The sequence below is a fragment of the Equus caballus genome, chromosome 12 (assembly GCF_041296265.1).
Source record: "Equus caballus isolate H_3958 breed thoroughbred chromosome 12, TB-T2T, whole genome shotgun sequence".
Taxonomy (NCBI): domain Eukaryota; kingdom Metazoa; phylum Chordata; class Mammalia; order Perissodactyla; family Equidae; genus Equus; species Equus caballus.
The window spans coordinates 31,436,269-31,461,196 of record NC_091695.1 but is presented as its reverse complement, the minus strand read 5'-3'; the positions used below and the strand labels follow the sequence as shown (position 1 = coordinate 31,461,196).

The 24,928-nt window shown below is 52.6% G+C and overlaps 2 protein-coding genes, 1 long non-coding RNA gene and 1 pseudogene across 36 annotated transcripts in view; all 4 read left to right on the top strand.

Annotated features, from left to right (window-relative positions):
- The first annotated feature begins 3,331 nt into the window (after positions 1–3,331).
- LOC138916672 (olfactory receptor 5A1-like) lies at positions 3,332–4,400 on the top strand (annotated as a pseudogene).
- Positions 4,401–7,227: 2,827 nt separating this feature from the next.
- On the top strand, positions 7,228–9,080 carry LOC138916675 (uncharacterized). Its single transcript, XR_011423980.1, has 2 exons — positions 7,228–8,013; positions 8,108–9,080. It is a non-coding gene; the product is annotated as an uncharacterized lncRNA (long non-coding RNA).
- Positions 9,081–9,793: 713 nt separating this feature from the next.
- Positions 9,794–20,245, top strand: LOC138916673 (src substrate cortactin-like). 4 transcript variants are annotated; one of them, XM_070229804.1, is made up of 6 exons: positions 9,794–9,950; positions 11,770–11,880; positions 13,421–13,531; positions 14,065–14,175; positions 16,530–16,585; positions 20,152–20,245. In XM_070229804.1, the coding sequence occupies exons 1-6, from the start codon at positions 9,815–9,817 to the stop codon at positions 20,155–20,157; spliced, it is 531 nt and encodes a 176-aa protein (XP_070085905.1). In that variant the 5' UTR covers positions 9,794–9,814; the 3' UTR covers positions 20,158–20,245. The 4 variants fall into 4 exon arrangements, with proteins under 4 accessions (XP_070085905.1, XP_070085902.1, XP_070085904.1 ...); XM_070229801.1 differs by lacking the exon at positions 20,152–20,245 and having other exon boundaries at positions 16,530–16,914; XM_070229803.1 differs by lacking the exons at positions 16,530–16,585; positions 20,152–20,245 and adding an exon at positions 16,292–16,497.
- Positions 20,152–24,928, top strand: part of LOC138916668 (liprin-alpha-1-like) — a 102,205-nt gene continuing 97,428 nt past the window's right edge. For 25 of the 31 annotated variants that reach the window (XR_011423969.1, XR_011423966.1, XR_011423974.1 and 22 more), the window contains exons 1-2: positions 20,176–20,357; positions 20,691–20,760. Coding sequence is in view for 14 of the 31 variants with exons in the window: in XM_070229765.1 (XP_070085866.1) it covers positions 20,191–20,357; positions 20,691–20,760 (237 nt within the window). In the remaining 17 variants the exon portion in view is untranslated. Of the gene's footprint in view, positions 20,358–20,690; positions 20,761–22,277; positions 22,413–22,473; positions 22,866–23,825; positions 23,916–24,928 lie in introns of those variants that run through there. The other 6 variants (XM_070229775.1, XM_070229771.1, XM_070229768.1 and 3 more) reach the window with 3 other exon arrangements.

Below are 24,928 nucleotides of genomic sequence, written 5' to 3'. Positions count from 1 at the left end.
ATTGTTGCCTTGAATGAGTGGTCCTTGGAATGCTCCTCTCACCTTCCCCACTGTGACCAACTCATGCTGCTTTTCTGTTCCAATAGTTCACTGTACTCCACTCTCAAGAAGGCTGGGGTTCCACAAAGTCTCTCTCATTCATGGGTGTCTGCCAAAGACAGCACTCTCCAGACTTTACCTGATCATAACCCAGATGGACTTAGGTAGGTTCACTGACTCCTGCTGGCTCTGCAGCCCATTCTGAGGTCTGTTTGACTATTATGGGATACACAGGTAGGCAAGATTTTTCCTGGGTCCCTTGGTCTATGGCCCTGGATACCACAACTCCCACAAGGTGTTTTTGCTCAAGAATGGATGTCTAATTCATTCTTACAAAAGTGGGACAAAAAGAAGGACTGTCTTTTACTGCTAAGATGCTAACATTCCTCCTTCCTCTGATAATTTTTAATCTCATACACTTACTCATGTAGATATGCAGCTTATATCTTTGACTATTGTGACACCAAAAGACACCAAGTCAAAATTTTTGTTTAAAGGGATTCTGTGTTGGTGTTGCCCCTAAGGTATCTGACAGAAATAATATAAAGCATTTCTGAAAGAAGACATTTTAAACTCAAGCCTCAGTGATTCCCACAGATAAATTTTTTTTAAATGCTAAATTAAGATAAAAAAAATCACTAAGCAGACAAAAATACAAGATACCTTGCTAAGAGTCAGCTATAACATCAAACTATAAAATCAGATTTGCAAAACTATGTAGTTAAATTATTAGATATTAATAAGAAATAAATATGTTTAATATGTTTAAATAATGGATGCTATGGAAAGTATGATGAAAGAATAAGAGACTATCAAAGATGACCACTCAGGAAAAGAACAAAATGAAACCTTTAGAGAGAAAACAAAATATTATCACTGAAATGTGAAATTAAACAGATGCATTAAACAACCAGTTAGCAAAACTTATGATAGAATAAATTATCTGGAAGAGAGATCTGTAAAAATTAAACAGAACACAGGAGAGAAATACAAATAATGGATGTTTGAGTGAAGTGGAGGGTAGAGCAAGAAGATTCAATGACAGACATTTAATTGTGGTTCCAGAGGCATATACTAGAAATATAAAGACAATTTCAGAATATTACCTGTGTTTGATAGATAGCACATCAGGCTTAAGTTTACCTTATTGAATGAATGGACATTAGAGGAAGCTGTGAATACCTCCGTGAGTAGAAGATGAACAGAATATATCGTAGATGTAAAATCAATCTTTTTGTTGTCATGATTGTTGGTTAAGATGATGACTGCGATGATGATGAAGAATGCAGTTTTCTGCTCTGTTCTCACAAAATTCTCTTTCTATTCAGTCTCACTGTGGACAGAACCACACCTAAGTCTGGCACGATCAATACACTCATGCATCACTTAATTGTGGGGAAACATTGAGCAATGAATCATTAGTCAATTTCGTTTTTGTCTGAACATCATAGACTGTACCTCCACAAACCTACTTGGTATACCTACTACACACCTATGCTATATGGTACTAGTCTTACAGGATCACCATCATTTATGCGGTCTGTTGGTGACTGAAATGTTGTTACGTGGCACATGACTGTACACATTCTGTCTGCTCCCATTTTTCCTTCCACATTGATCTCAAATCTTGCATTTATTTTCTAATTAGTAACTTCCTTCCTTCAGAATACTTTTCAAAAGAGTTCACCATGAAGCAAAGACAGATCTAATTTTGGGAAATGAACCCGTCTGCCTCACTTCTCAGACTACAGCCTTATGCTTCAATGGGGATTTTCTCATATTGTTCATTTTTGGTCCTAGAAGGCTGGGAAATGATTGGCGAAAAGAAAGTCATTCTGGATGGCTAATACTGACAGGTATTTGTAGTTTATAGACATAGTTTATTCCACTAATGTTGCAGTCTTTCTCCAGGGGAATCTCCAAGACTTCTACTTTACGCAAACACAAAACTCTCAGCTACATGTGACATATATTTTCTAGGTTTCATGGCTTCCCATGATTTTCTTTCTAGTTTGAGTTCATCTGAATAAAAATATACTTGTGCTGGAGATGTTCTAATGACCACCTGAAGAGATGACAGCTATTGCATCTTGAAGAGGGCATGCAGTGTCTTATGCAAAAATATTATTTTGGTTATTTACTGTTTGGCCTGAAGACTTAGTGCTTAACTTCTCTGGACTGGCTCCAAGGAGAAAAAGAGAAAGGACTTCCAGAAATCCTGCCTCAGTTTTCTAATCCCCATATCCCTTGCCTAAGCATCCTCATCCTTACATGAGTTCAAATCACTCTACTTCTACAGAAGTCTTGAATCTAGGAACCATGAATAGACTTGAGGGTGACAGAGAATCCAATAAAACCATATGCAGAGGTGATAAGTGGCTGCAGTTTCCTGGGTACAGGGTTCAGACTTTGTAACAGATTTTCAAATGTATCACTGACTCAAAGAAGATCAAGAGTCGCTGTCTTAGATAATTTAACTTATAAGTATCTCTGATTTGAAGAAAGAAAAAGCTGCACCTGCAAAGAAAGGAGCATAATGGCTCTTTCAAACTTATCTTATCTAACTTCTCAGGTGCTTTCCTAGAATCATTAAGTTGTTCAACTCACATCCATTTCCAAACTATATCTTGTCTCTGACTCTTCCCACTATTCTATGGCATTATTTTTAGATCTCAGATGGTTTTATGAAAACAGAAAGGCAGTTACAAGATAGTCCACCCTCCCTGATTACAGTTTAGTGGAATCTTGGTTCCAAAGATTCTATTTATTTATTTATTTATTTTCTGAGGAAGATTTGCCTTGAGCTAACATCCATTTCCAATATTTCCCCTTTTTTTCTTTTTATGTGGGCTGTACCACAGCATGGCCTCTAACAGAAGAATGGTGTAGGTCAGTGTCTAGGATTCAAACCCAGGTACCCTAAGTGAAGGGCACTGAACGTAACCGCTAGGCCTCTAGGGCTTGCCCCCGAAGGAGATTTTAAAAGACATGTACTCCAGCATCCTCATTTGGTGTATGAAGCCTCATGATTCAGGGACTTCTTCAAGCACTGATTAACATCAGAGCCATGTGTGAGGAGAATTTTCGTTTCACCATATCGAGAGATAGCAGTTTTCACCAGTTTTGTCTATTTCTGATTCTCATATATTTGTGAATTCTAGGAAGTTAAAACATGAAATTAAGACATTTCAGAGGATAATGTACTCATAATGCCAATTTACTGTCTTTTGTCCCCAAAGAGAATGAGAATGTTTATTGAAGGGAATTGTTCATTTAAGTTTAGTAATCATGCGTGGAAGACAGATTAACTCAACATGATGATTTAAGTTGTATATTTAGTCAGCTGCATGACTGGAAAAAGACGAAGAATACTTGTTTTTGTTTTTTGAGAATGAAATAATTTCCATCTGTCATCTTTTTGTCAGTAGATGACACTAACCATGTCCATGGAAAGGAATAGAAATGAGACTTCTGTGTCCACGTTTGTTCTCCTGGGACTTTCAGATGAAAAAGAGGTGCAGCGTGTACTATTCCCAGTCTTTCTAGGGATCTACCTTATGACTCTAATCTGGAACCTGGGTCTTATCATCGTAATCAGGATGAACTCCCACCTGCACACGCCTATGTACTTTTTTCTCAGTTTCCTATCATTTTTAGACATCTGTTATTCTTCTTCAAATAGCCCAAGAATGCTTTCAGACTTCTTAAAAGATGAAAAAAAATTTCCTTCATTGCCTGTGCCACCCAGTATTTTATTGGGTGCTGGATGGGTCAGGCTGAATGCTGCATCTTGGCCACCATGGCCTATGACAGATTTGTTGGTATCGGTAGGCCTCTGCAGTACTCGAGCATCATGGCTCCTGGCCTCTGTCATAAGTTGATTGCTGGGGCCTATGGGAGTGGTTTCCTTGGTAGCTTAGTTCAAACAGTTTCTTGCTTTCGTCTCTACTACTGTGGGCCCAATATCATTCCAAATTTCTACTGTGATGTAACCCAGATTATTTCTTTGTCTTGTTCTGATTCCTACATCAGCCAAATGATTCTGTCTCTCGAATCTATTCTTGTTGGGTTTGGTTCCTTCTTGGTAATCATCTTATCTCATGCAATCACTGTAGCTTCCATCCTGAAACTATCTTCCATCAAAGGTAGTGCCAAGGTCTTCAATACCTGTGCCTCCCACCTAGTAGTTGTGACAATCTTCTATAGCACAAGCCTCTTTATGTACCTGCATCCTAACTCTAGCCACTCCAAGAAGCAAAACAAGGTGCTGTCAGTGTTCTATGTTATCCTAATCCCCATGTTAAACCCCGTTATCTATAGTTTCAGGAACAAGGAGATCAAAGAGGCCCTCAAGAGGATGACAGAGAGTAACACATTTATCTCCATAAAAACAATATTTGGGCAGGTGTTATTTCCCCTATAAGGAAAATAGAGATAAGAACATGTAAGAACTTTTTGTAGGTCATACAACAGCTAGATAGAGAGAAGTGAAAAACTCACTTCTTGATTCCTGGTGCCATCATATTTAGCTCACACTACCAAGCGATCAGTTTGAGGCAGTGTTATGAACATTGAATCTAGTTTAAAAGGTTTGTTCCCAGGATTATACCCACGTAGGTAAACCCCATATTTTGAGAACAGAGGTTCTGATAGACATTATATGCAGAGATAGACAAGAACCTAGGAATCCACACAGTCTTTCTCCTATGATTTTTAAAATGTCTTTTATTCATTTTCAACTGTTAAGCTTTTATATGTATTTCAATAAAATAAAATAATGTATAAAATCAAGTTGTGAAACTTAAAAATTATTTTAAAATGAGTACTTTTAATCTCCACCTCAAAGAGGGAGAGAGAGTGAGTATGAGAGGGAGGGACACAGAAAGAGAGAGATAGAAAGACTGAAGGAAAGACAGAGAAAGATAAAATATGACAGGAGAGGAGAAGAAGAAAGATTGATCTGGCTTTATTCCCAAATAAGCTTGTTCCTTCCATCTTACTCATTGAGCCTCCTTGTGAAGCGAATTTTGAAAAAGGTATGGGTGAAAGGAATGGTAGAAAGAAGGGGCACAATAAGGTCAAGAGTTAGAGAGATTCTCAGAGGCTAGAAAGAAGTCAAAGTCATCAACTTCTGGTCATAGTTGGCCTGTAGCCTGCTCTATGGTAGCTTACCAGAGACCATGCAAGACCTCAGAAATGCAGGCTGTCATGGTGTGTCTAGGGAGACAGGATCTGAGTCCCAGAGATCTGAGTCTCCCAAATATTCCTGGACCTTAAGTTTGACCAGGGAGCAGCAAAGCCAGTTTACTTGGGGGTATGATGTAGACTCCAGTCCAACTAAGAGAATTTAAAGAACATTTAAATGGACATATACTTTTAGAGGAGAATTTTTTTACTTTTTACTTTTTTAAAGATTGGAACCTAAGCTAACAACTGTTGCCAATCTATATTTTATTCTTTCTGCTTTTTTCCCCAAATCCCCCCAGTACATAGTTGTATATTTCAGTTGTGGGTCCTTCCAGTTGTGGCACGTGGGACGCCACCTCAACGTGGCCTGATGAGTGGTGCCACGTCCATGCCCAGGATCCAAACCAGCAAAAGCCTGGGCTGCCACATCGGAGTGCACAAACTTAACCACTCGGCCAGAGGGCTGGCCCCTAGAGGAGAATTTAAATAGTAAGCTTCACATATATTACATTAGTATTTATACAATACTCTACACTTCATATAGTTAAATTGCATGGATGTGATTTTTTTCTATTACCATATGAAGTTGGCAGTTGAGAAATTATCCACATTTTACAGATAGAAGCTTTGAGCATATTGAGGTCTTCCATGTTCTTCCCAGAGTAGCCACAATTCATCTTAAGTCTCACAAAATTTAATTTGTGGAGCATAGATGCTTCTTATTGACCAGAAACATGCTCTCCATGGTTTGAATGGGTGCCCTAATTCTATACTTTTGGTGTTATATTTTTAAAAACATCTTAAGAATCTGTTCAATTTAAAAGATTAATCTATTACAGTTCTTACTTGTGGGAATATCTGACTACTAACCTATTAGGAAGAGTTAAATTAAATAATTAACTCATTGCCCCACCCACCACTCTCTCTCTAGAATTAATATTAACTGAAATAGAGCAAACCAAGAATGAGACCTTCCTAAAACATCTCTGTTTCCCTAGTAATGGCAGGGTAGATGATCTCCACCAAAAAAAAAAAAAAAAAAGACAAGAAACGTTTGTGAGAATGATCTTAAACAGATATTTTTTAATGAAGGATTAGTAATGCAGCATAATATGTTGTAAAGAACTCCAATTCAGAACACACAAATTAAACCTGCTATTAATGGGAGGCATGCTGTGTACCTCACAGGCTAAGTGCTTTATGAGCATTATCTGATTTGATTCTATGAAAAACTGCTGTATGAAGTAGCTACTATTATTAGCCCCATTTAATAGGTGATATATACTTAGGCTTGGAGAGGTTAATTTGCTCAAGGTCACACAACCAATAAATGGAAAGCTGGAATTCCACCCAGATTGGCTGACACCAATGCCCATGGTATTAACCACAATAAGTCATGGCTCTATCATGAATTAGTTTTATTGTATTCCTTTTTGCTGTGATTTCCTCACTTATGCATAGTAAATCACACCATGTATGCCTCATAGGACTGCTGAGATGATTGATTCAGGTTAGGTATTTGAGAAAGTGCATGTATGTATTTGTCTAAAATGAAAGTGCTTTGTAAAAGTGTCCACATATCTAATTTACTGTTGTCAGGTTATATTACCAGCCAGCTGTGTCATCTTGGGCAAATCTCTTAGATCCACTGGCTTCTAGTCCCCACCTGGAAATTAATGGTATTGAAACAGATGATCACTAGGTCCTTTCCACCACAAATGATTCCAAGTTCATTAAAAGAAAAGCTATAATCATGAGATCATAGTAGGACCATGAGGAAGTGTGGAATTGAATTAGAAGGGACGTGGCAAAGTGGGGCATGAAAAATTAGCAGGGGAATAATTCCATGGTAAACGTGACTCCAGAGAGCAAGAGCCTGGGGAGTTTTCTCCCTCTAACTCTTTTCCCTTTTAAGTGGGAAGTGTTTCTTAAAATATTTTTTACTTTATTTTTTTAAAAAAGATTTTTTTTTCCTTTTTCTCCCCAAAGACCCCCCCCCAGTGCATATTTGTATATTTTTCGTTGTGGGTCCTTCTAGTTGTGGCATGTGGGACACTGCCTCAGCGTGGTTTGATGAGCAGTGCCATGTCCGCACCCAGGATTCGAACCAACGAAACGCTGGGCCGCCTGCAGCGGAGCGTGAGAACTTAACCACTCGGCCACGGGGCCAGCCCCTACTTTATTTTTTTTAATTGCGGCAACATTGGTTTATAACAAGTGGGAAGTGTTTTGTTTTGCTTTTTCTCTTCCTCCCTCGGTGTGGGGCCCTGCCCGTCTTCCTGTTCTGCACTCGCCTCCAAGCTCTCTGTATTGGGGTGGGCCAGACACCTGTAACAAATTGACTGCGCAGATCATGTCTTAAACACAGGATTTCATTTCCATCTCATGCAACAGGCCAGGGTGTATGTTCCCGGTCAGACAGAGGAGGAGGAGGGGATGGTAAGGAAGATCTGTTCCGTTCAGTCTCGCAGGGACCCAGGCTAGTGGGGGCTCTGCCGTCTCCAGCACATGGCTTCCAAGGTCTACCTGTCACCTTAATGTGGCTGGCTGAATAACGGCCCCCGAGAATGTCCATTCGGCAATCGTCAGAACACGTGAATATTACCTTATATGGAAAAAGGGACTCTGGAGATTCTCCTGGATTATCCGGTTGGGTCCTGAGTGTGATCACAAGGTCCCCACAACAGGGAGGCAGTGAGAGATTCCACCACAGAGAGGAAGTAGATGTGACAACACAAGCCTGAGTCTCAGTGACTCGAGCAAGAGGCCCCGAGGCACGGAATGCAGGTACAGGTGGCCTTCAGAAGCTGGAAGGGGCAGCGGGCTCTTCCTTGGGGGTCTCTCTTTGGCCTTGACTTTGGCCCAATGAAACTGATTTCAGACTTCCGGCCTCCAGAACTGTAAGTATCTGCATTTTTTCAGCCACAACCTTGGTTGTAATTCGTCTCAGCAGCAACGGGCACGGATCCATCTTTGCCGTCATCCCAACCTATGGTAAGGGGGAAGCCGTGCGGGCGTTTTTATGGGCCAGAAAGCAGTGCATATCCTCCTCTCTGATGTTCCATTGTGAGATCCTGGCTATGTGGCCACACCCGTCACCTAGAGAAGCTGGGAGATGTGGAGCTGGGCAGCCAGAGGCCCAGTGAGTCCAGAAGGAGGGCAGGGGATCCACTCTCTGCCACACTGAGTTATCCCGCCCTGCGTGGTGGTGTGGATGCCACAGGGGCTGGCCCGCTGGGGTCCTGTGTGGGCTGGGCAGGTTGTCCTCACTGCATTTGCCTTTTCGGCTCCTTGGACCAGGGTGGGCGCCCCGGGCCCAGCAGGCCTACAGCCTCAGCTCCCCACGTCACATTTCTATTCACTTCCGGTCCACAGAGACATTCAACTTGTTTTTGAGCACGGCTAAACCTTTTCGCTTTCCAAATTTGACGTTGTATCTGTCATGCTACTTGGCCAGCCAGTCTCTGCCACACACTCTCCTGACACGGTGTGTCAAAGGGGAGACAGGCGCCGCCTTTTGCCTTTTCGCCGGATGTGACTCTGAAGCAGTCTGTTCTCCATAGAGAGGCTGGATGGATCTGGGTGTCACAAACGGCTCACGCCACCCTCCCGCTGAAAGCCCCAGTGAGCTCTGGCTGTCCTCATCTGGGAAACGGAAGCAACAATACCCACCTCACAGAGAGAAAGTAATGAGTGGCTGCTTGCGCGGGCGGGGGGGGGGGGGGGGGGAGCGGGGCACAGGGGTTGACTGCTAACAAGGTGGGCTTCTTTGGGGGGGGATGAAAATGTTCTAAAATTAGGTCGTGGTGATGGTTACACCACCCTGTGACTATATTAAAAACCACAGAATTGTACACGAGTGTATTATATTTTATGCAAATTACATCTCAATAAGATGCTCTTAAAAATAATTTTCAACTCATAAAGCTGTTTCCAGGGAAAAATGAACCATCCTGTATTAAAAGGATTACCTTGTATCCACAATCGCTATGTGGCCAGCTGGTCTGGGCCACACACTCTCCTGAGGGGCAGAAGCCACGTGCCCCGCAGGCTGCCTCCCCAGTATTAGTTCCCCTCCTTCCAGTTCTGACTTCCTCATTAAGCCTACAAACCCCTCATTCTTCCCAGTCACTCAGTCAAGAAACCGCCTTCTGGGGGCCGGCCCGGTGGCGCAGCAGTTAAGTTCGCACATTGTGCTTCGGAGGCCTGGGGTTTGCTGGTTCGGATCCCGGGTGCGGACATGGCACCGCTTGGCATGCCATGCTGTGGCAAGCATCCCACATATAAAGTAGAGGAAGACGGGCACGGATGTGAGCTCAGGGCCAGTCTTCCTCAGCAAAAAGAGGAGGATTGGTGGCAGATGTTAGCTCAGGGCTAATCTTTCTCAAAAAAGAGAAAAGAAACCTCCTTCTGGAGCCTTCGCTCCGTACATTGACTCTGCGTGTAGGAACAGACTGTTTCCACGCGTGCTTTGCAGGCTCGCACCCCGGCGGAGCTCGGCCCGCGCTGCCCGCGCACGCGCGCGAGGGAGGCGGCCGGGCGAGGGGCGCGACGTGCCGGGGAGGGGCGGGGCCTCGTCGGGACCCGGATGAGGCCCCGCCCCCGCCCGAGGAACCGGAAGTGGAGCAGGGCGCCTGGGAGCGGCGGGCGCGCAGCTGCAGGGGCCGGGGCCGGGGCCGGAGCCGGAGTCGGAGTCGAGTGGGTCCGGACGGAGCCAGGCGGCGGTGAGCGAGCGCGGCTTCCGCCGGGCGGGGGGGGCCGGCCCCTCCGCGGCGCTCCTGGGCCCCGAAAAGGGAAGGAAGCGGCGGCCGCAGCGGTCTAGCCGCTCTTCCGCTCGCGGTTTCGGGTCGGCCGCGGGGGGAGCGCGGGCGAGGCTTCCCCAGGCGGGGGAGCCGGGGCCGGGGGCCGAGGGGTGGGGGCCGGGGGGCCGCGGGGTGAGGGGCGGGGCGCCGAGCGGTGGGGAGGGCCTGGTGTCGGGGAGGAAGGGGCAGTTCTGAGGTTTAGGGGTCCGAAGGAGAGGGGCCGGGGCTGCAGGGAGGAAGGGGAGGAGAGGGCCAGACGGGGAGGGGGTCTGGGGTCTGAGAGGGTGCCCGGGACCCGGGGGCTAGGAGAAGAGAGAGTGGAGGGGCCGAGGGTCGGAGGGGGGCGAGGTGCGAGAGAGGCCATGCTGGGAGGGGGTGTGATCCGGGGGGAGGGGCTCAGGGCCCAGGGGTTTAGGGGAGGGGCGTGGAGGGCCGAGGGGAAGGGGCTGGGGTCCAAGCGGGGCGAGGTAGGAGAGGGGCCCTGCGGGCAGGGGTCCGGGATCGGGGGCGACGGGATCAGGGCCCTGGGGTTTAGGGGAAGGGGATGGAGGGCCGACAGGGAGGGGTTTGGGTCCAAGCGGGGCGAGGTAGGAGTGGGGCCCTGCGGGGAAGGACCGAGAGGGGCCGGGGTCTCCCTGGCGCCCGGGCGGGGCCGTCGCAGCCGCGGCTCCTGCGGCCCGGCCCGCACCTACAGGGAGGTTTAGCAATCAGGTCACTGGAAATGCAGCGACACGCGCAGCTGCAGACGGCCGAGAGGCTCTAAATTTGGAGCCATCCCTCTTCTGGCTGTGTTGGAAATCAGCAGAAAGGTGCTTCTGGGTTTTTGGTTCCTCTGTTGGAATCGCCTGAGTGTGACACCAGGAACTCGATCTCCGCGGGCGGCCTCCCTGGAGCGGGTGCGGGGCTTCCTCCGCCCGCGGTCTGTGGACGTGTCGGGCCTGGGGGCGGGGGTGGGATGTGGGGGGGTTCCGTTTCCCGCTGATCGCAGCGCTGGCGGCATCCCCACTGAGTGCGCCCTCCCCGGGCGCTCCGCTTGGCGCGGGGCTGCCTGGGCCCGCGGCGCTCTGCCTGGCTAATCCCCCAGGCCCTGACCGCGGGATTCAGCCGGGCGCCGGCTGGCGGCTGGCGAGGGCTGAGATCCCAGGGCTGTGGGTCGGTGGGCCCCCCTGCCCCTGGCTGAGCGCGGCTGAGCCCCTGGCGCAATCCTGACTCTCCTCTGGTTGGAAAAGTGCTCCCAGATGCTCAGGGAGCCGGGCAGAGTCCTAGAGGCAACTTTCAGACCCGCTGGAAGAAGGAGCCAAAGGGATGCAGAGTTGGTTTTGATCCTCTGCCCCCCAGGAACTGGAAGTTACCCCCACCCCGTTCCCGCCCCACAGCTGACTTGTAGTGGAAGCATCTTGTTAGACTTATTCTTGAAACACTTTTGAGTGTATGTAAGTGGTGATTCAGACCTTTGCTCGCTGCCGTGCAGTCGGTGCTCAGAAAGTGTCTGAACGGTGAACTTCCGAGGTGGGAACGCAGTTCACGTCTGCCATCAGGAACGAAGTGCCCCTAACAGGTGAAAGGGACGCTGTAGACTGAGTCGAGCGTCACGCGTGGGTGATAGTGGGTGGCTCGTGTGTTTTAGAATGTGTGCTTGATCTCTTGCTGAGTCACACCGCGAGTCGTTTCTGTTCTGGTTCAACCAAGCGCCGGGTTAGCTCCTATCTGCTCCCATGCCGACTGCTGCGTGTCTCCACAGACTACTCCAGCGGCTTCGGCGGCAAGTATGGCGTGCAGGCCGACCGGGTGGACAAGAGCGCCGTGGGCTTCGACTACCAGGGCAAGACGGAGAAGCACGAGTCGCAGAAAGGTCCGCCCGGGCGGCGCCCCGCAGCCGGTCCACCGCGCGGCCTGCCCCCTCGCCGCTGCTTCCCACACGCTTACAGACATGCGCACTGGGGCGTTTCCCCTGTGTACGGCGGGTCACGTTATAGTTACACGGTTTTTTAACTCAAACGTTTGGCCGTTGTTGTTCCGTTCAGGTCAGCGTAGGGGTCTGTCGCGTTTTTGGTGACTGCTCAGTCCTTGTGGTGGGAAGATCCCGTAGTCTACGTAACCATTCCTCTGTGGAATGTACAAGTTAGGTTGTTTTCAATTTTCGATGTTAAAAGTCGACTGCATGAGTATTCTTCTCCCTGTGTCTTATGTACGTAAGTGGTTATTCAAGAGTAAATTCCTAGAAATAGAATTGGGTCAGAGAACACTGAATTAAAATTTCGATAGATTGCCAGATTGTCCTCAGAAGCCGTGCTGGCTTCCTTTGCTGTGGCGGCCTCGCGGGTCACTTACTGCCGTCACCCAGCGAGGGCTGTAGGTGGAGGGCGTTAGATTCAGTCCCTCCTGCAGAGGCCACGAACGGTTGGTTCTCCTCATTGTTTTGTTTGGCCTGTACATTTAGATTTTTTAAAACGATTGCCAACATATAAAAACTGAGAGCTCACGTATTTAAAAAAAATCCCAGGTTTCTTTAAAGAACAAAACCAAAACCCAGCACTGGAAACCCCACTGGCTTGGCGTTTCTGCGAGGAGCTGGCTGTGGGCCAGCCCAGTGTCCCTTTGCCGCAGGCGTCACTTCCGTTACAGCAGGTGGCCTGCGGCACGGGGTCGCTGTCACTGCCTTCTCTCCCTCCCTCCTTGGAGCAGACCTGTGCTCCTCTGCCCCACGCGCACCCAGTACCTCAGGACCTGCTGCTGGATGCCTTGCAGTCTGCACTGACTTTCTCCCCAAGAGGCCTCTGGGGCAGAGGAAATGCCACTCTGGGAGGTCGGGGGCACAGCCCCAAGTGCCTGGGCAGGCAGGCTCCTCGGCAGCCCCAGGCCTTTGCGGAAGGGGTTTGCTCCGCGCGCTCGTGCGTTGACGTGCCCACGATGGAGTCCTCCTTTAGTGCAGAGGGAACCATTCCACTGGCGTTTCTGGAGGGCGTGTGTTTCTGGAGGGCGTTCGTTTCTGGAGGGCGTTCCAGGTTTATCCTGTCTTTGCAGGCACCCCTGCATGCCTCTCCTTGTGCTGGTCCATGAAGCAGAGGGACCCATTAAAAGCCGGCTGCTCAGCTCGTGCTGATCCAGAAGCTTTGTAATAAACTGTTACTCCATGCTGTCTTTTGGAATGAAGGAAAGATGCTGCAGTTATAAATCTGCTGTCTTTATAGGACTCTTCCTAGTCCTGTTATTACATATGAGCAAGACTTTTAGATATTTTCTGTATCAGTGATCTTATAGTGAGCCTAAAAGATTTTTGGTTTATATTTTTTTTAATTGAGTGTTAAAAGTACTTTCTTGAAGCCTGCTGGAATCCACAGCTTGCTCGCTGGTTGTGTTGCTGGCCTGTAAACTGCTTTCCTTGTTTTTAGATTACTCCGAAGGCTTCGGTGGCAAGTACGGTATCGACAAGGACAAGGTGGATAAAAGTGCCGTCGGCTTTGAGTATCAAGGCAAAACGGAGAAGCACGAGTCCCAGACAGGTGCCTGCATCTTACCAGCTCTCCAGCCGGTGACCGTTAACGGGATGGGTGGTAACCAGAGCAGCAGGCAGAGACGGAGCGTAACCAGCAGCCCTTAATACGGACATCTCTCAGTTAAGCAGCCAGCTTTAAAACAGCAAAGCAGAAACACAGCTGTTACATGAGAGATCGACTCTTGCCAGTTGTTTTGGCTCTGACACCCCAGCAGTGCCGCTTGTGCTAATAGTGTCGCGTGTGTAAGTGGTGGGACTGTGGGGCTCCGGTTGCTGCTTAAGCTGCATCGCTTGGCGCTGCTTCTGTGGGGTCCCGTCTGCGTTTATTCGGAACGCTGGGATTACAGATGGGGTCAGTTTCCAGACGCTGTATGAGGAGGGCCTCTTGATGAGTGTTACCTAAAGTTTTACCGAAGATCTGAGAGAGAAGGGATGAATTGAGCGAATTGTGTGTATTGACGTGCATTGAAAAACATGTTTTCTCTCTGTTGCCCGGGCTATCCCTTAATACCAGTTTGTGTCCTTTTTCTAATCAATTAGACTACGTGAAAGGGTTTGACGGAAAATTTGGTGTGCAGACAGACAGACAAGACAAATGTGCTCTTGGCCGGGATCACCAGGAGAAATTGCAGCTGCACAAATCCCAAAAAGGTACCTTCATTTTGAATCTCCTACTTGGGATCGTTTCCCGAGTTTATTTCCCTTCCCAGGTCCGTCACTGTGCCGTGTTTTTGCCGTGTCTCTGTAGCAGTGGTGTTGTGTCTTCAGTGTGGGAGGTAGTCGTAGCCCTCCCGTGATTTGAGACAGCCCTTCAGCTAGAGGAGTGAGGAACCCCCGTCCCCTCCCACGGGAGGGCTCCCGCGAGAAGGCCCCATGTCACTGGGCTTCTGGAGCGCCGGTCACTGCCTGCAGCAGCTCTGGGAACACTGTTTTCTGCCCTCAGCGGGCGGCCAGAGGGCCGACAGCGATCCAGTCCATGAATTGGTGCTGATAAAGCGTGCTGTAGGCTGTGGAAGGGGATGCCTCCTCTCTGCCCGGGAGTGTGTGCTTTCCACGACAGAACCATGTCCCTGGGAAAGTAGCACGTGGGGACGGGAGACCTCTGAGTGAGCCCCAGACTCACCCCGTCCTTTCAGCCAGCACAGATGGAGGTGGGGCTGGTACGCGTTGCCGTGCAGTAACCTCGTGTATAACGTGTCTCTTTCTTCACATGCGCAGAGATGCGTTCTCTTGTCTGCAGCGTGGATAGGACCTAGAAAGAAACCTCAAAGCATGGAGTGGCTTTCCCGAATTACTTGAAATACATTTCCTAACCCGGTCTCTGATCTTGGCTGGAGTGTTAAGAGTTTGAGTTTGCCCTCTAACCTTTGAGCCCAGTTTTGACTGTTGCTGAGCCTGCGAGCTGGCTCTGCAGCCCCTGAGCCTGGCAGAGCTTTTCCTTTCTCTAAACGATGTACTTGATTCTTGCCCATGCTCCCACGATTCTAACCGAACTGTGTTTCCTCTCTCGGTTTTCTTCACTGTTGCTTGTGGATTTCCAGGTTATAAGACTGGTTTCGGAGGCAGATTTGGTGTTCAGCCCGAGAGGCAGGACTCCTGTGCTGTGGGGTTTGATTACAAGGAGAGGCTGGCCAAGCACGAGTCCCAGCAAGGCACCGTTGCTCACCACCCCCCGCCCCCGCCTCCCCTCCAGTGCGGCCACTTCTAGCACAGACTTCCAGCCTCAGCCTTGCCAGCACCCTCTGTGCCCTCGAGGGGCACTCGGGCGTTGAAACCCAGGTGTATGCTGGAGCCATGGTCGTCTGCACTCCTCCCACCCCCATTCACTTGTTCCCTGGCACCATGGGGTTTGTGCTTGGCAAGACATGGCCGTAGTTTGCAGGGTGTGTTGCCCTAAACCCATAACGTGGCTCCATCCTGGAGCGGGGTGTCCCTGGTCTCCCAGCAGCCTTCTGCTGGAGCTCTTGCTGTTGACCGTGACTTACCTACTGAGTAAGCCACCTGACTGCCTCTGAGACGGGGAGAACCATGTTTAGTTCAGCCAGAGGCGCGGGTCACCGGGGGGCAGGGGCAGGGGCAGCCGTGTTCTGTGTGGTCTCTGTTTCATCGTGGTGGTGTTTTTTTGACCAGGAGTGGGAGGTGTTTTTCGTTTGTTTTGGTTTTTTTGACGACACCACCTACGTATAACTTCCCCACACAGAGCTAAACGGTATGTACAGGAAGCTAAGAAGACACAGGAAATTTCTAGGTGTATCTGTTGGGAGTCCACACGGTGAACACATTTCTCCTTAGAGCAGTTATTTAATTGCTGTCCAAATTCGGACTTGGCCGTTAGAACCTGGACACACGAGCGGAAGACAAGGACGGTCCTCCTTGCCAGGGCAGAGCGTAGGCTCCGTCTCCTGGTTGGGAACACACGGCCGTGTTCAGGCGAGGGACGGCAGACGCACCTGATCCGGTGCTGATCCGGCAACCTGCGCGGAGACGGCCTTGGCTCTGCGTGGCCTTAAGGCCGTGTGACGGTGTGACTGTCACGGAGATCTGTGTTGCTACGTCCTAAGAGTTGGCTGGTAGAATTTCCCCATGGAATTTTTTTTTTTCTTTTAAAAAGCAAGAAAACAGCTGCCTCGAGCCTCTGCCTAGTCCTAGTAGGGAGGGAGCGGTGCCAGGTGGAGGACTGTGCTGTTGGAGTGGCACGCTGCCCCGCGCCTGTGCTGGGCCCTCGGCTCACTGCCTGCCAGCCCACCCGGCACCCTCTGTCCCTCAGGAGAGCGCGGGACGCATGCGCACACCCCTTTTCTGCTTCTCCCCCGCCTGTGTGCTGAACACCACGGGTAGAAACCAACTCAGCTTGCAAGTGAGGACCGCGCGGGGTGCGGTTCTGGTCTCTTTCTGCTCGGGGTGCGTCTTCTTGGGCTGTTTCTGGATCTGTTTGCATGCCTCTGCCCCGGGCACCTCGCTGGTCCTCAGCCTAAGTGTAAGTGTTGTGTTGTGCCACTTTGCAGACTATTCCAAAGGATTCGGCGGAAAGTACGGGGTCCAGAAGGACCGGATGGACAAGGTAAGGATTCCAGATCCAGGCCTGAGTGTCTTCTGCTGCCGTGTTCGGGAATTTAGGAGGTCCGGGAATTCGTGGAGCTCTTGGTGTGTCAGCGCACGGCTCCGTGGATGGTCTGGGGTGGGGTGTGGCTCAGGTTTTCAGAAGCACGAACGTTTAAGTCGGGCACGTGTCATCACTGATGGTGCCGATTGCTGACCTGTATGCCAGGCCTCGTCTACCGGTCACGGACATCCTCTCCGGTACCCCACATGGTCGTGCTGTGGGGGAGAGACTTGTCCCTGTCCCCTTTTGCATTTGGGGGTCCCTGGCCAGGCAGGCTCAGTGCTTGGCCACAGCATAGCAGCAAGTGGCGGGGCCACCTTTGGAAGCCAGGCATTAGGCTCTGGGGCCAACACGAGACCCTTGAGGACGTGTGGCTGTTTGAATCCAAAGTAGTTAGCGGTAAACCGGCTGGAAATTGAGCTCCTTGGTCACACTGTCCATGTCAGGAGCTCAGTAGGCACGCGTGGCGGCGGCGGCTCTGGGAGCGCGCGGGTCTAGAACATCTGTATCATGGTTCATGGTGGAAGGTCCACGGGACAGGGACCGTGTAGAGGCAGGTCCTGCCCACAGCACCGCCTCCCACGGGTGTCCCGGGGGAACACGCTTGTTTCTCACTGGGGACTTTGTCACACGGTGTCGGATCTCTGAGAGTCAGTCTTAAGTGTATCAGACGGCCGTTTTTCTAGCGTACGGTCCAGCCATAGCAGAGTCTACACTTAGAGCAGGTGTGGAGTTGTCCACACGAGGACACGTGTGGCTTGTATCTCCTGAGCAAAGACGGAGGCCGTCCTGCCTGGTCCTGTGCCCGGCCTGTGGTCAAGGAGAGCAGGGCCAGTCCTCACGGAGTTCTGCTGCTGTCAGGCTCACAGCTGACCACACAGAGGCCGTCACCCAGGGGCTCCACCACGTGACCACGCATGGGCCCTGGGAGCATGTGGCAGGCCCAGGGCTCAGGCTGAGGGGCCAGAAGGGTCCTGGGGAAGTGAGAGGCTGGGCTCAGCTTTGACGGGTGGAGCATGCCGGGAAGATGGGCCAGGAGCCTGGAGAGCAGGGGCATAGCGTGTGTGCGGGGGTGGGGGTGACGCCGCAAAGACTGTTAGGGTCTCACTGCAGAGGAGGGCCGAGGGGTGAGGAGCTGGGAGGGACCATCTCGGGGAGCCCTGCAGACTACGTACGTCAGGTTTCGTTCTTCATCAGATGAGTCCTGAGTGGCCCTCGAAGGGTTTGGCAGGCAAGTGACACAAACGGGATCTGTGTTGAGAAGACCCTGGTCACAGTGTGGAAGTGGATTGCGGAGAAGCAGCGAGGCTGTGGCCCTAGTTAGGAGGTGGCTTCAGCGGTGTGAGCAGGGTGCGGTGCTGGCTCGGGCAGGGGCTCGTGGCAGAGGGAGAGCGGCACTGACCTCAGCGAGGCGGGAGGTAAAGCCCCCGGCTTTAAGGGCTGGCAGGGGCAGGCAGGACTGCCCCAGGTGGGCGGTGGGCCTCTGCTGAGGTGGGGCGCCTGGGAGGAGCAGGGGTGGGTAGCTGAGTCAGCTGTGGGTGTGTCCGGGGTGGGCTACCCAGCAGGGCAGGTGGATGAGAGTGCGGCTGGACCAGAGGCAGACGGCCACTGCACAGATGTGGACGGAGCCGGGGTCAAGTCGGAGGCGAGGAGAGCCTGCAGAGTGGTGAGCGGGCCCAGGGACACACCTGGGGATGGCAGCAGTCAGGCTGGTAGAGGAGACTGGGAAGTGCACCCAGCAAGGTGGGGGGAGCCCACAGGGTCTGGTGGTGCTGGTCTGAGGGTAAACAGCTTTGGGGCAGGGGGGTCACCTGTGCCCAGCAGTGCTGCTGGTGGGGGCGACGTCTGGGCGAGCAACGTGGTAGTCCCGGGAGTCCTGGTGAGGGCATTGTTGTGGGTGTTGGGGGGCAGGTTGGGGGAAGCTGGCCTGCAGGGACCCGCACCGTGTGGGGAGGGTCAGTCGTAGAGTCGGCAAGCTTGGGCCCACTCCGCCCACTGTGGTCCTGTGAGCTGGGCAGCGGTCAGCCGAGGGGATGGTTCTGTTTAAGATGGAAGAGACGAGAACGTGTAGGGGAGCCCAGGCCGTAGACAGGCATGTGGAGGGAGACCGTGAGGTGGTGCTGGTGGAGAATGTGGGGTCACTGAGACGCAGCCGTGGACGGTAGAGGCTGACGAGGGGGCCTGCGACCGAGGCAGCGTGGTGGCTTGGCGCAGAGGTTGGGTGAGCCTGTGTCTGACGGTGACTGTGGTTCCTGTTGGTGGTGTGACGGCGTCCGTGTTGTGCGGTTGGCGGCCTGAGGCTTAGGAAGGTGAGGGAGCTGCGCGGGGTCCCAGTGAGCTGCGTGTGGAGGGATTCGGGTGTGAAGTCCCTATAGGGGATGGAAACGGGTTGAGGGGTGTCCAGCAGGTGGGACCTGGGAGAGGTTGTGACCTTGAGTTGCCAGGCTGGACCGAGGGGAGGGAGGAGCAGGCGCCGCGTAGAGGAGGGCGGTGAGAGGGAGAAGCTTCTAGTCGGCAAGCGGGTCTTGGTGATGGGGGCGTGCTGTGGAGGAGGTCTGGCGCGGTGTGGTGGGGACGCTGCAAAATGAGAGGTTGGGGGCCGTGTTTGCTGGAAGCCCCCAGGTGACGGCAGAGAACTGGCTCTGGGCAGCGTGCTGGAGAACTGGCTGGGCTGGGCAGATGGGGGCGACAGGAGGGGCCCATGGGGAGGGTGCTGACGCCCCTACCCCTGAAGCCACAGGGCAGGCAGGAGCCTGATGGGACATCCGGAGGTGGGGGGCAGGGCAGGGAGTGAGTGTGAGAAGAGATTGTTCTGGAGAGAGGTGGCAGAGGCCCTGTCTGGTGGGCGGGTGGTCTGGGAAGGGAGAGCGCTTGGTCAGGGCAGCTGAGCGGTCGCACTCGGAGAGGGGTCAGGGGGGCCAGGGTGGCCCGGGCGCCGGGCTCTCAGGCTGGCTGTGGCTGGGCATGGCAGACGGGTGGGCGGACAGCCGTGCTCTGGCCGAGCGGGGTGGCTGTGGAGGGAGAACGGGGCTCTGGGGGAGGGTGGGGGCCTGGCCCGTGAGTGCGGCACTCCGCGCAGGGCTCAGCCTGTGCCTGGACGGGAGGGAGCTGCCACTCACAGTCACCCTCAGACAGTGCCCGCTAACTTCAGGTCCACGTCCTTGGGGCCCTGCTCCCCTGATTTGTGTCAGGAAGGCAGTGACTGTCCCACGCCCCAGGTGTGTCACTGGGAAGTGGTTGCTCACGAAGAAACTGAGGATGGCCCGTGGTTCCCAGAGCCTGTCTGCATCAGTGTCTGCGTCAGCATCAGCCTTGAAGGAGCAGCTGTCGCTCAAAGTGTCGTCTGACAGAATTGGGCCCCCGTACTCACGCTTGTGGGGGATGTGGACGGTCAGGCCAGGCGAGGCTTGTGGCACTGTGTCCCCTCCCGGGGTGAGGGCTAGAGCAGAACCCGCACCTGGTTTCTGGTTGCGCAGGTGTAGATATGCTTTTGGGTTTTTTCCTACTCTTTTTTTTTGGAGCAGTTTTAGCAAATTTGAGAGGATGGTACAGAGATTTCCCATATGCCCCCCGACCCCACCACGCACAACCTCCGCCACCATCAGCATCCTCCGCCAGCTGGGACGTTGGGTACAGTCCGCGAGCCTGCGCTGACAGGTCGTCGTCACCAGAGTCCACGGTTGACTTTAGCGTCCACTCTTGGTGCTGGACGTTCTGTGGCTTTGCACACGTGCGTAAGGACATGTGTCCCCCTTGCACTGCCCTACAGAGTATTTTCACTGCCCTAGAAATCCTCTGTGCTCCGTCTGTCCATCCCTCCTCACGTGTGTACTTTTTCTTCTCATGCTGACCCACGTCGTCACCAGCAAGTGTGTGTCGTAACCCTTTTCATGCCTCAGTTAACTTGCAGAACAGAGAAGGAGATACGAAAGCTTTGGGCTCCCCGGTGGGCTCTTTGGGAAGGTCGAGGGCAGGCTTTGCCGTCTGGGTGAGGTGGCAGCCGTCACGGGGTGTGAGGAGCAGAGAACAGTGCCTTCCTGATGTTCCTTTCCTGTCTCGGTAGAATGCTTCAATCCTTGAGGATGTCGCCAAGGTGGCCTCCACGTATCAGAAGACTGTCCCTGTCGAAGCAGGTGAGTCCTGGCGGACCCCCTACCGGCACTGTGGTTTTTCCAGGAGGAAATTCCACGCTCTTTGGTTGTCCCAGGAAAATGCTCAGGGCAAAGGGTAGTTGGGGGGCTGGCCCAGTAGCACAGCAGTTGAGTTCGCACGTTCTGCTTCGGCAGCCCGGGGTTTGCTGGTTCAGATCCCGGGTGCAGACATGGCACCACTTGGCAAGCCATGCTGTGGCAGGCGTCCCACATATAAAGTGGAGGAAGATGGGCACGGATGTGCGCTCAGGGCAGTCTTCCTCAGCAAAACGAGGAGGATTGGTGGCCGATGTTAGCTCAGGGCTAATCTTCCTCAAAAAAAAGGGTAGTTGGCAGAATGTGCACCGGGAGCAGATGGAGCATGAGTGGAGAGATGGAGCTGAATGGGGAGCAGAGTCGTTCCTGTGTATTTTCAGGAAAGAAATTGACTTGCCTTTTGAGGGAAGATCCTCTTTATTCCTGCAGAGGGTCAGAGGCAGCTTTCCCACACTGCGTGTTGTGCTCTCCGGCCGTGGGGATCTGCTTTGGTGGGTGCCTCCCAAAGTAGAGCTGGGTTAACTGCACGTGTGCGAGGGCCCTTCTCGCTGCTGGAACCGCGTTCTGGGAGGGTCCTGTGGCACCTGCTGCTCAGACACGCTCGCTGGTGCCCCTGGACGCGGTCGGCCCTGGCTGTGACCCGAGGGATGTGTTGTAGCGCCTGTGCGTGAGCTGGAGTAGGCACTCTCTCCTTCGCTCCTTCTCCTCCTTGGGCCTGGTCCAGGCTGCCGCAGTCTGTCCTTTCAGGTGATTGCTCGTGTGAGGGCCTCTTCTAGTCCAGGGGTCTGCAGCCTGGGTCTGCTGCCTTTTCCTGTGAGTGTTTGTAGTGTTTCCCACCAGAGAAGGTAGGAGCGGGAGCCTGGGAGGTGAGCCGGAGGGGTGGGCTCCTCCTTCCTCAACCTGTCCTAGGGGGGCTGGTGTCTGAAGGCTCAGGTCCCTACGTTCTCGCCTACCAACTGGGCGACCCGTGACAGATGAGCTCGCTGTTCTGTGCCTCATGTTCTGGTCCATGAAATGGGGGTGGAGACACTCATCATGACTCTTTTTGGGGTAGTGACGAGGTAGAGTCTGAAGTCATGCATGCAACATTGATAAACCGTAAAGGTGTGTTTAACTCTGTGGACGTTCTGCCCGAAATCATGGGGGGGAATGTTGAGAACGTGGATAATCGAGGAAATTAACATGCAATAGACAGAAAATGCCGACGCGGAGGACGTGAGTTAAATAAGCCCTGCTGTCTTACCACGTGCGGCGAAGTCGGAATAAGAGCAAGTTTTACGGTTACCATTTACTATTCCTTAATTGCTGGAAAACTTTTAGACATGTCTCCTTCAAGTTTTTAGTAAGCTGCTTGTAAGTTAGCTTTCTTTCATTGCAGAACACACGCTCACAGACTACAAGGCATTTTTTCCTGCTATCTTGGTCTTCTTTTCAAATAGTGCCCTCCTCATTTTTTGCCTTAGAAGTTTGACCCCTGCCATCTAAGTCGCCTCAGCATCCACAAGATGCAGACGGGATGGGCTGCTTGAGAAGAAGAAAACTTTTGATCATCGTCACCTAACCTCTCTCCTTTTGAGGTTCTCCTGCTGTCCCTTCGGGTGTGTTGTCCTTCTCTGTCCCCAGCCCCTGCCACCCGTCTGCTCTCTTCCTCCTCCCCAGTGAGAGCGAGTCTCCGTCGGCACAGTACTGCTCCCAGCAGAACCCCCTGGGCTGTGGAAGGGCGCTGGAGCACTCGGCTCCCCGACAGCACATGTCTTCTGAGTGCTCCCTCCTGGCAGGCGAGGAGAGTTTGACTTGGGTCCCGTACGCCTGACTCTCAGATCCTGGAAGCCCGCCTCTGGGAAGGAGTCTGCCTATACCCTGCCACCTTTGAGAGGGGCTGTCCTAGAGCCCGTGGCCTGGAGACATGTTTCTAGAAGTGATTCATAGACGAATCCGTGGCCCTGTGCCTCTGCAGTTCCCGGTCTCTCTGCAAGCCCACCTTCAGCCCGGCCGCCCAGCCCAGGCACAGCCCCTTCGAGGAGGTGCTCTGCTGCCTCAAGTACTTGTGGGTGCGTCCAAGTGACTTGTGGTGCTGGGACTCTCCTGGGGGGTGGGGAGGAGAGGGCTCAGATTCCGCTTCTGCCCCTCGCTGGCATGCGTCCCTGGGTGTGTGACTTACCCTCTCCGGGAGCTCAGTCTCCTCGTCTGAAACCTGGAGAAAAATCCAGCCTTCCAGCTGGCAGAACTCGTTCCTGTGGCTGCTGGATCAAATGACCACAAGTTTAGTGGCTTAAAACAACACTCATTTCCTGTCTATAGTGCTGGAGGGCAGAAGTCCTAACAGGTCAGCAGGGCTGCGTCCGTTCTGGAGGCTGGAGAGGACGACGTTCCCTGGCCTTCTCCAGTTTCTGGGGCCGTCCGCATTGCACCCTCTGCTTTGCTCTCTCTCTCACATGGCTGTCCCCCTCTTGTAAGACCCCGTGATGACATGGGCCAACCCAGATAATCCCGGATTGTCTCCCATCTCAGATGCCTAACTTCGTCGCATCTGCGGTCCCTTCTGCCCTGTGAGGTCACGTGTTCACAGCATCTGGGGCCTGGGATGTCAGCTTGTTTAGGGGCCGTATTCTGTCCATGACAGTCCTCGCTCTGAGCCCCAAAGATTCATGTCCGTACTACATGCAGAATGCATTCTGTCCATTTTAAAAGTCTGAGTTGGGTTTGGGTGGGACGGGGGTTGTAGCTCGGTAGTGGTACTGTTGCCTTGCCGACTGCACAGTGAGTAAATCCTGTGGCTTATGTGGTGGCAGCAGGAGTATTACGGGCCACCGAGGTCCTAGTTCTTGAGAATACTTGACTGACTGCGTGACCTTCACTTCAGAGCAAACTTCCCTTAAGACCTGCTGGTGTTCGGTCTCCGTGCTTGGTCCTCTCTGCTCTTTCTGCCGGAGCCGTGTTGCCGCGGAGGCGGCCTGGTGACCCAGAGTGTCCTAGGCGTGTTCTGAGTGCTGCGTGTCTGTCGATCACAGGAGCAGGCCAGAGCCGGGAAGCAGACCCCGCCCGCGTCCCCTGCTCCTCAGCCGGCACAGGAGAGGCCGCCTTCGAGCCCCGTCTATGAGGTGGGTCTTCCGTTGTTTGTGAGTGAGTCTCTGGCTTCTTGAAGCCATCCCTCCTGGGGCAGTGCCGCCACCGCGGACGGCGTGGGCTCCCTCCTCAGCTCTGCTAGGTGCCCATCCACAGAGGGCGGCTTGGCGAGCAGCCTCCTGGTGCTGGGGGACGCTCCCGGGCACACGGCCTGCTTCTCACCGAGAATGGCCGTCCTCACTGGGCTCCTGGACGAGGCCCCCTTGCTCAGCCAGCCCGCAGCCCCCCAGTGGGGTCTGCGAACACCGAGTGGATGGCTTCTGGTCCGGAGCTCACGTGGTCATGCTGCATTTGCGCTGACCCCGCTCTTCTAGAATCCGCATCCTGCGGCACCCAGCTGCCTCTCCCGCGTGGCCTCGCTTCACTGGAGCCCTCTGCAGCTCTCCCCTCCCTCAGCCCCTCTTGAACGTGTCTGCTCCAGAGCCTCTGTCCTTGGCCCTTTCTCCTCAGTTGTGTCGTCAGTGCCTAGTGCCTGCCTGTGTCCCCAGGGCCTGCTAACACGGATCCCCATGCTCTCTCCTGATCTGAGTTACTGAGCTGCCTGCCTCAGCTCTCCTTCGCTCCGTCACGGGGTCTCCGCATCTCCCTCTCTCGGGAGCACCCCTGCCACCACCGTCCATGGCCATACCCGGCTGAGCCCCGAATTCCATCCCTTCTCTGGCCCTGCGGCCACTGTCCTGGTTCCCACACCTGTCTTCTCTCCCTGGACATTAGCCCTCAAAGATCATTGAGTCGCAGGGGATGAGAACTAACTCATATCAGCTGAGGCATAAAGGGACGAGGATGCGGGGAGAGCTGTGGGCCGGGGCAGCAGGCCTGGCCTCAGGTCCACAGTCTCATCACCACCAGGGTCATCTCCTTGTGTTGCTGTTCCCTCTGTGTGGCGGCCGTGTCCTTCTGGACTTCTGGGCGGGTGTGTTGGATGTGGCCTTATAATTCGTAATCCAATGGAAAACGGGGACCTTGAGCCACCCCCCCCATCATGTTC

What these genes read in the sequence shown, in the direction of transcription:
- LOC138916673 (XM_070229801.1), top strand. Translation starts at nt 9,815, where the DNA reads ATGAGGCCCCGCCCCCGCCCGAGGAACCGGAAGTGGAGCAGGGCGCCT. An exon ending in GAAGCACGAGTCGCAGAAAG is followed by an intron (nt 11,881 to 13,420) that starts GTCCGCCCGGGC and finishes CCTTGTTTTTAG; the next exon opens with ATTACTCCGAAGGCTTCGGT. An exon ending in GCTGCACAAATCCCAAAAAG is followed by an intron (nt 14,176 to 16,529) that starts GTACCTTCATTT and finishes GCCACTTTGCAG; the next exon opens with ACTATTCCAAAGGATTCGGC.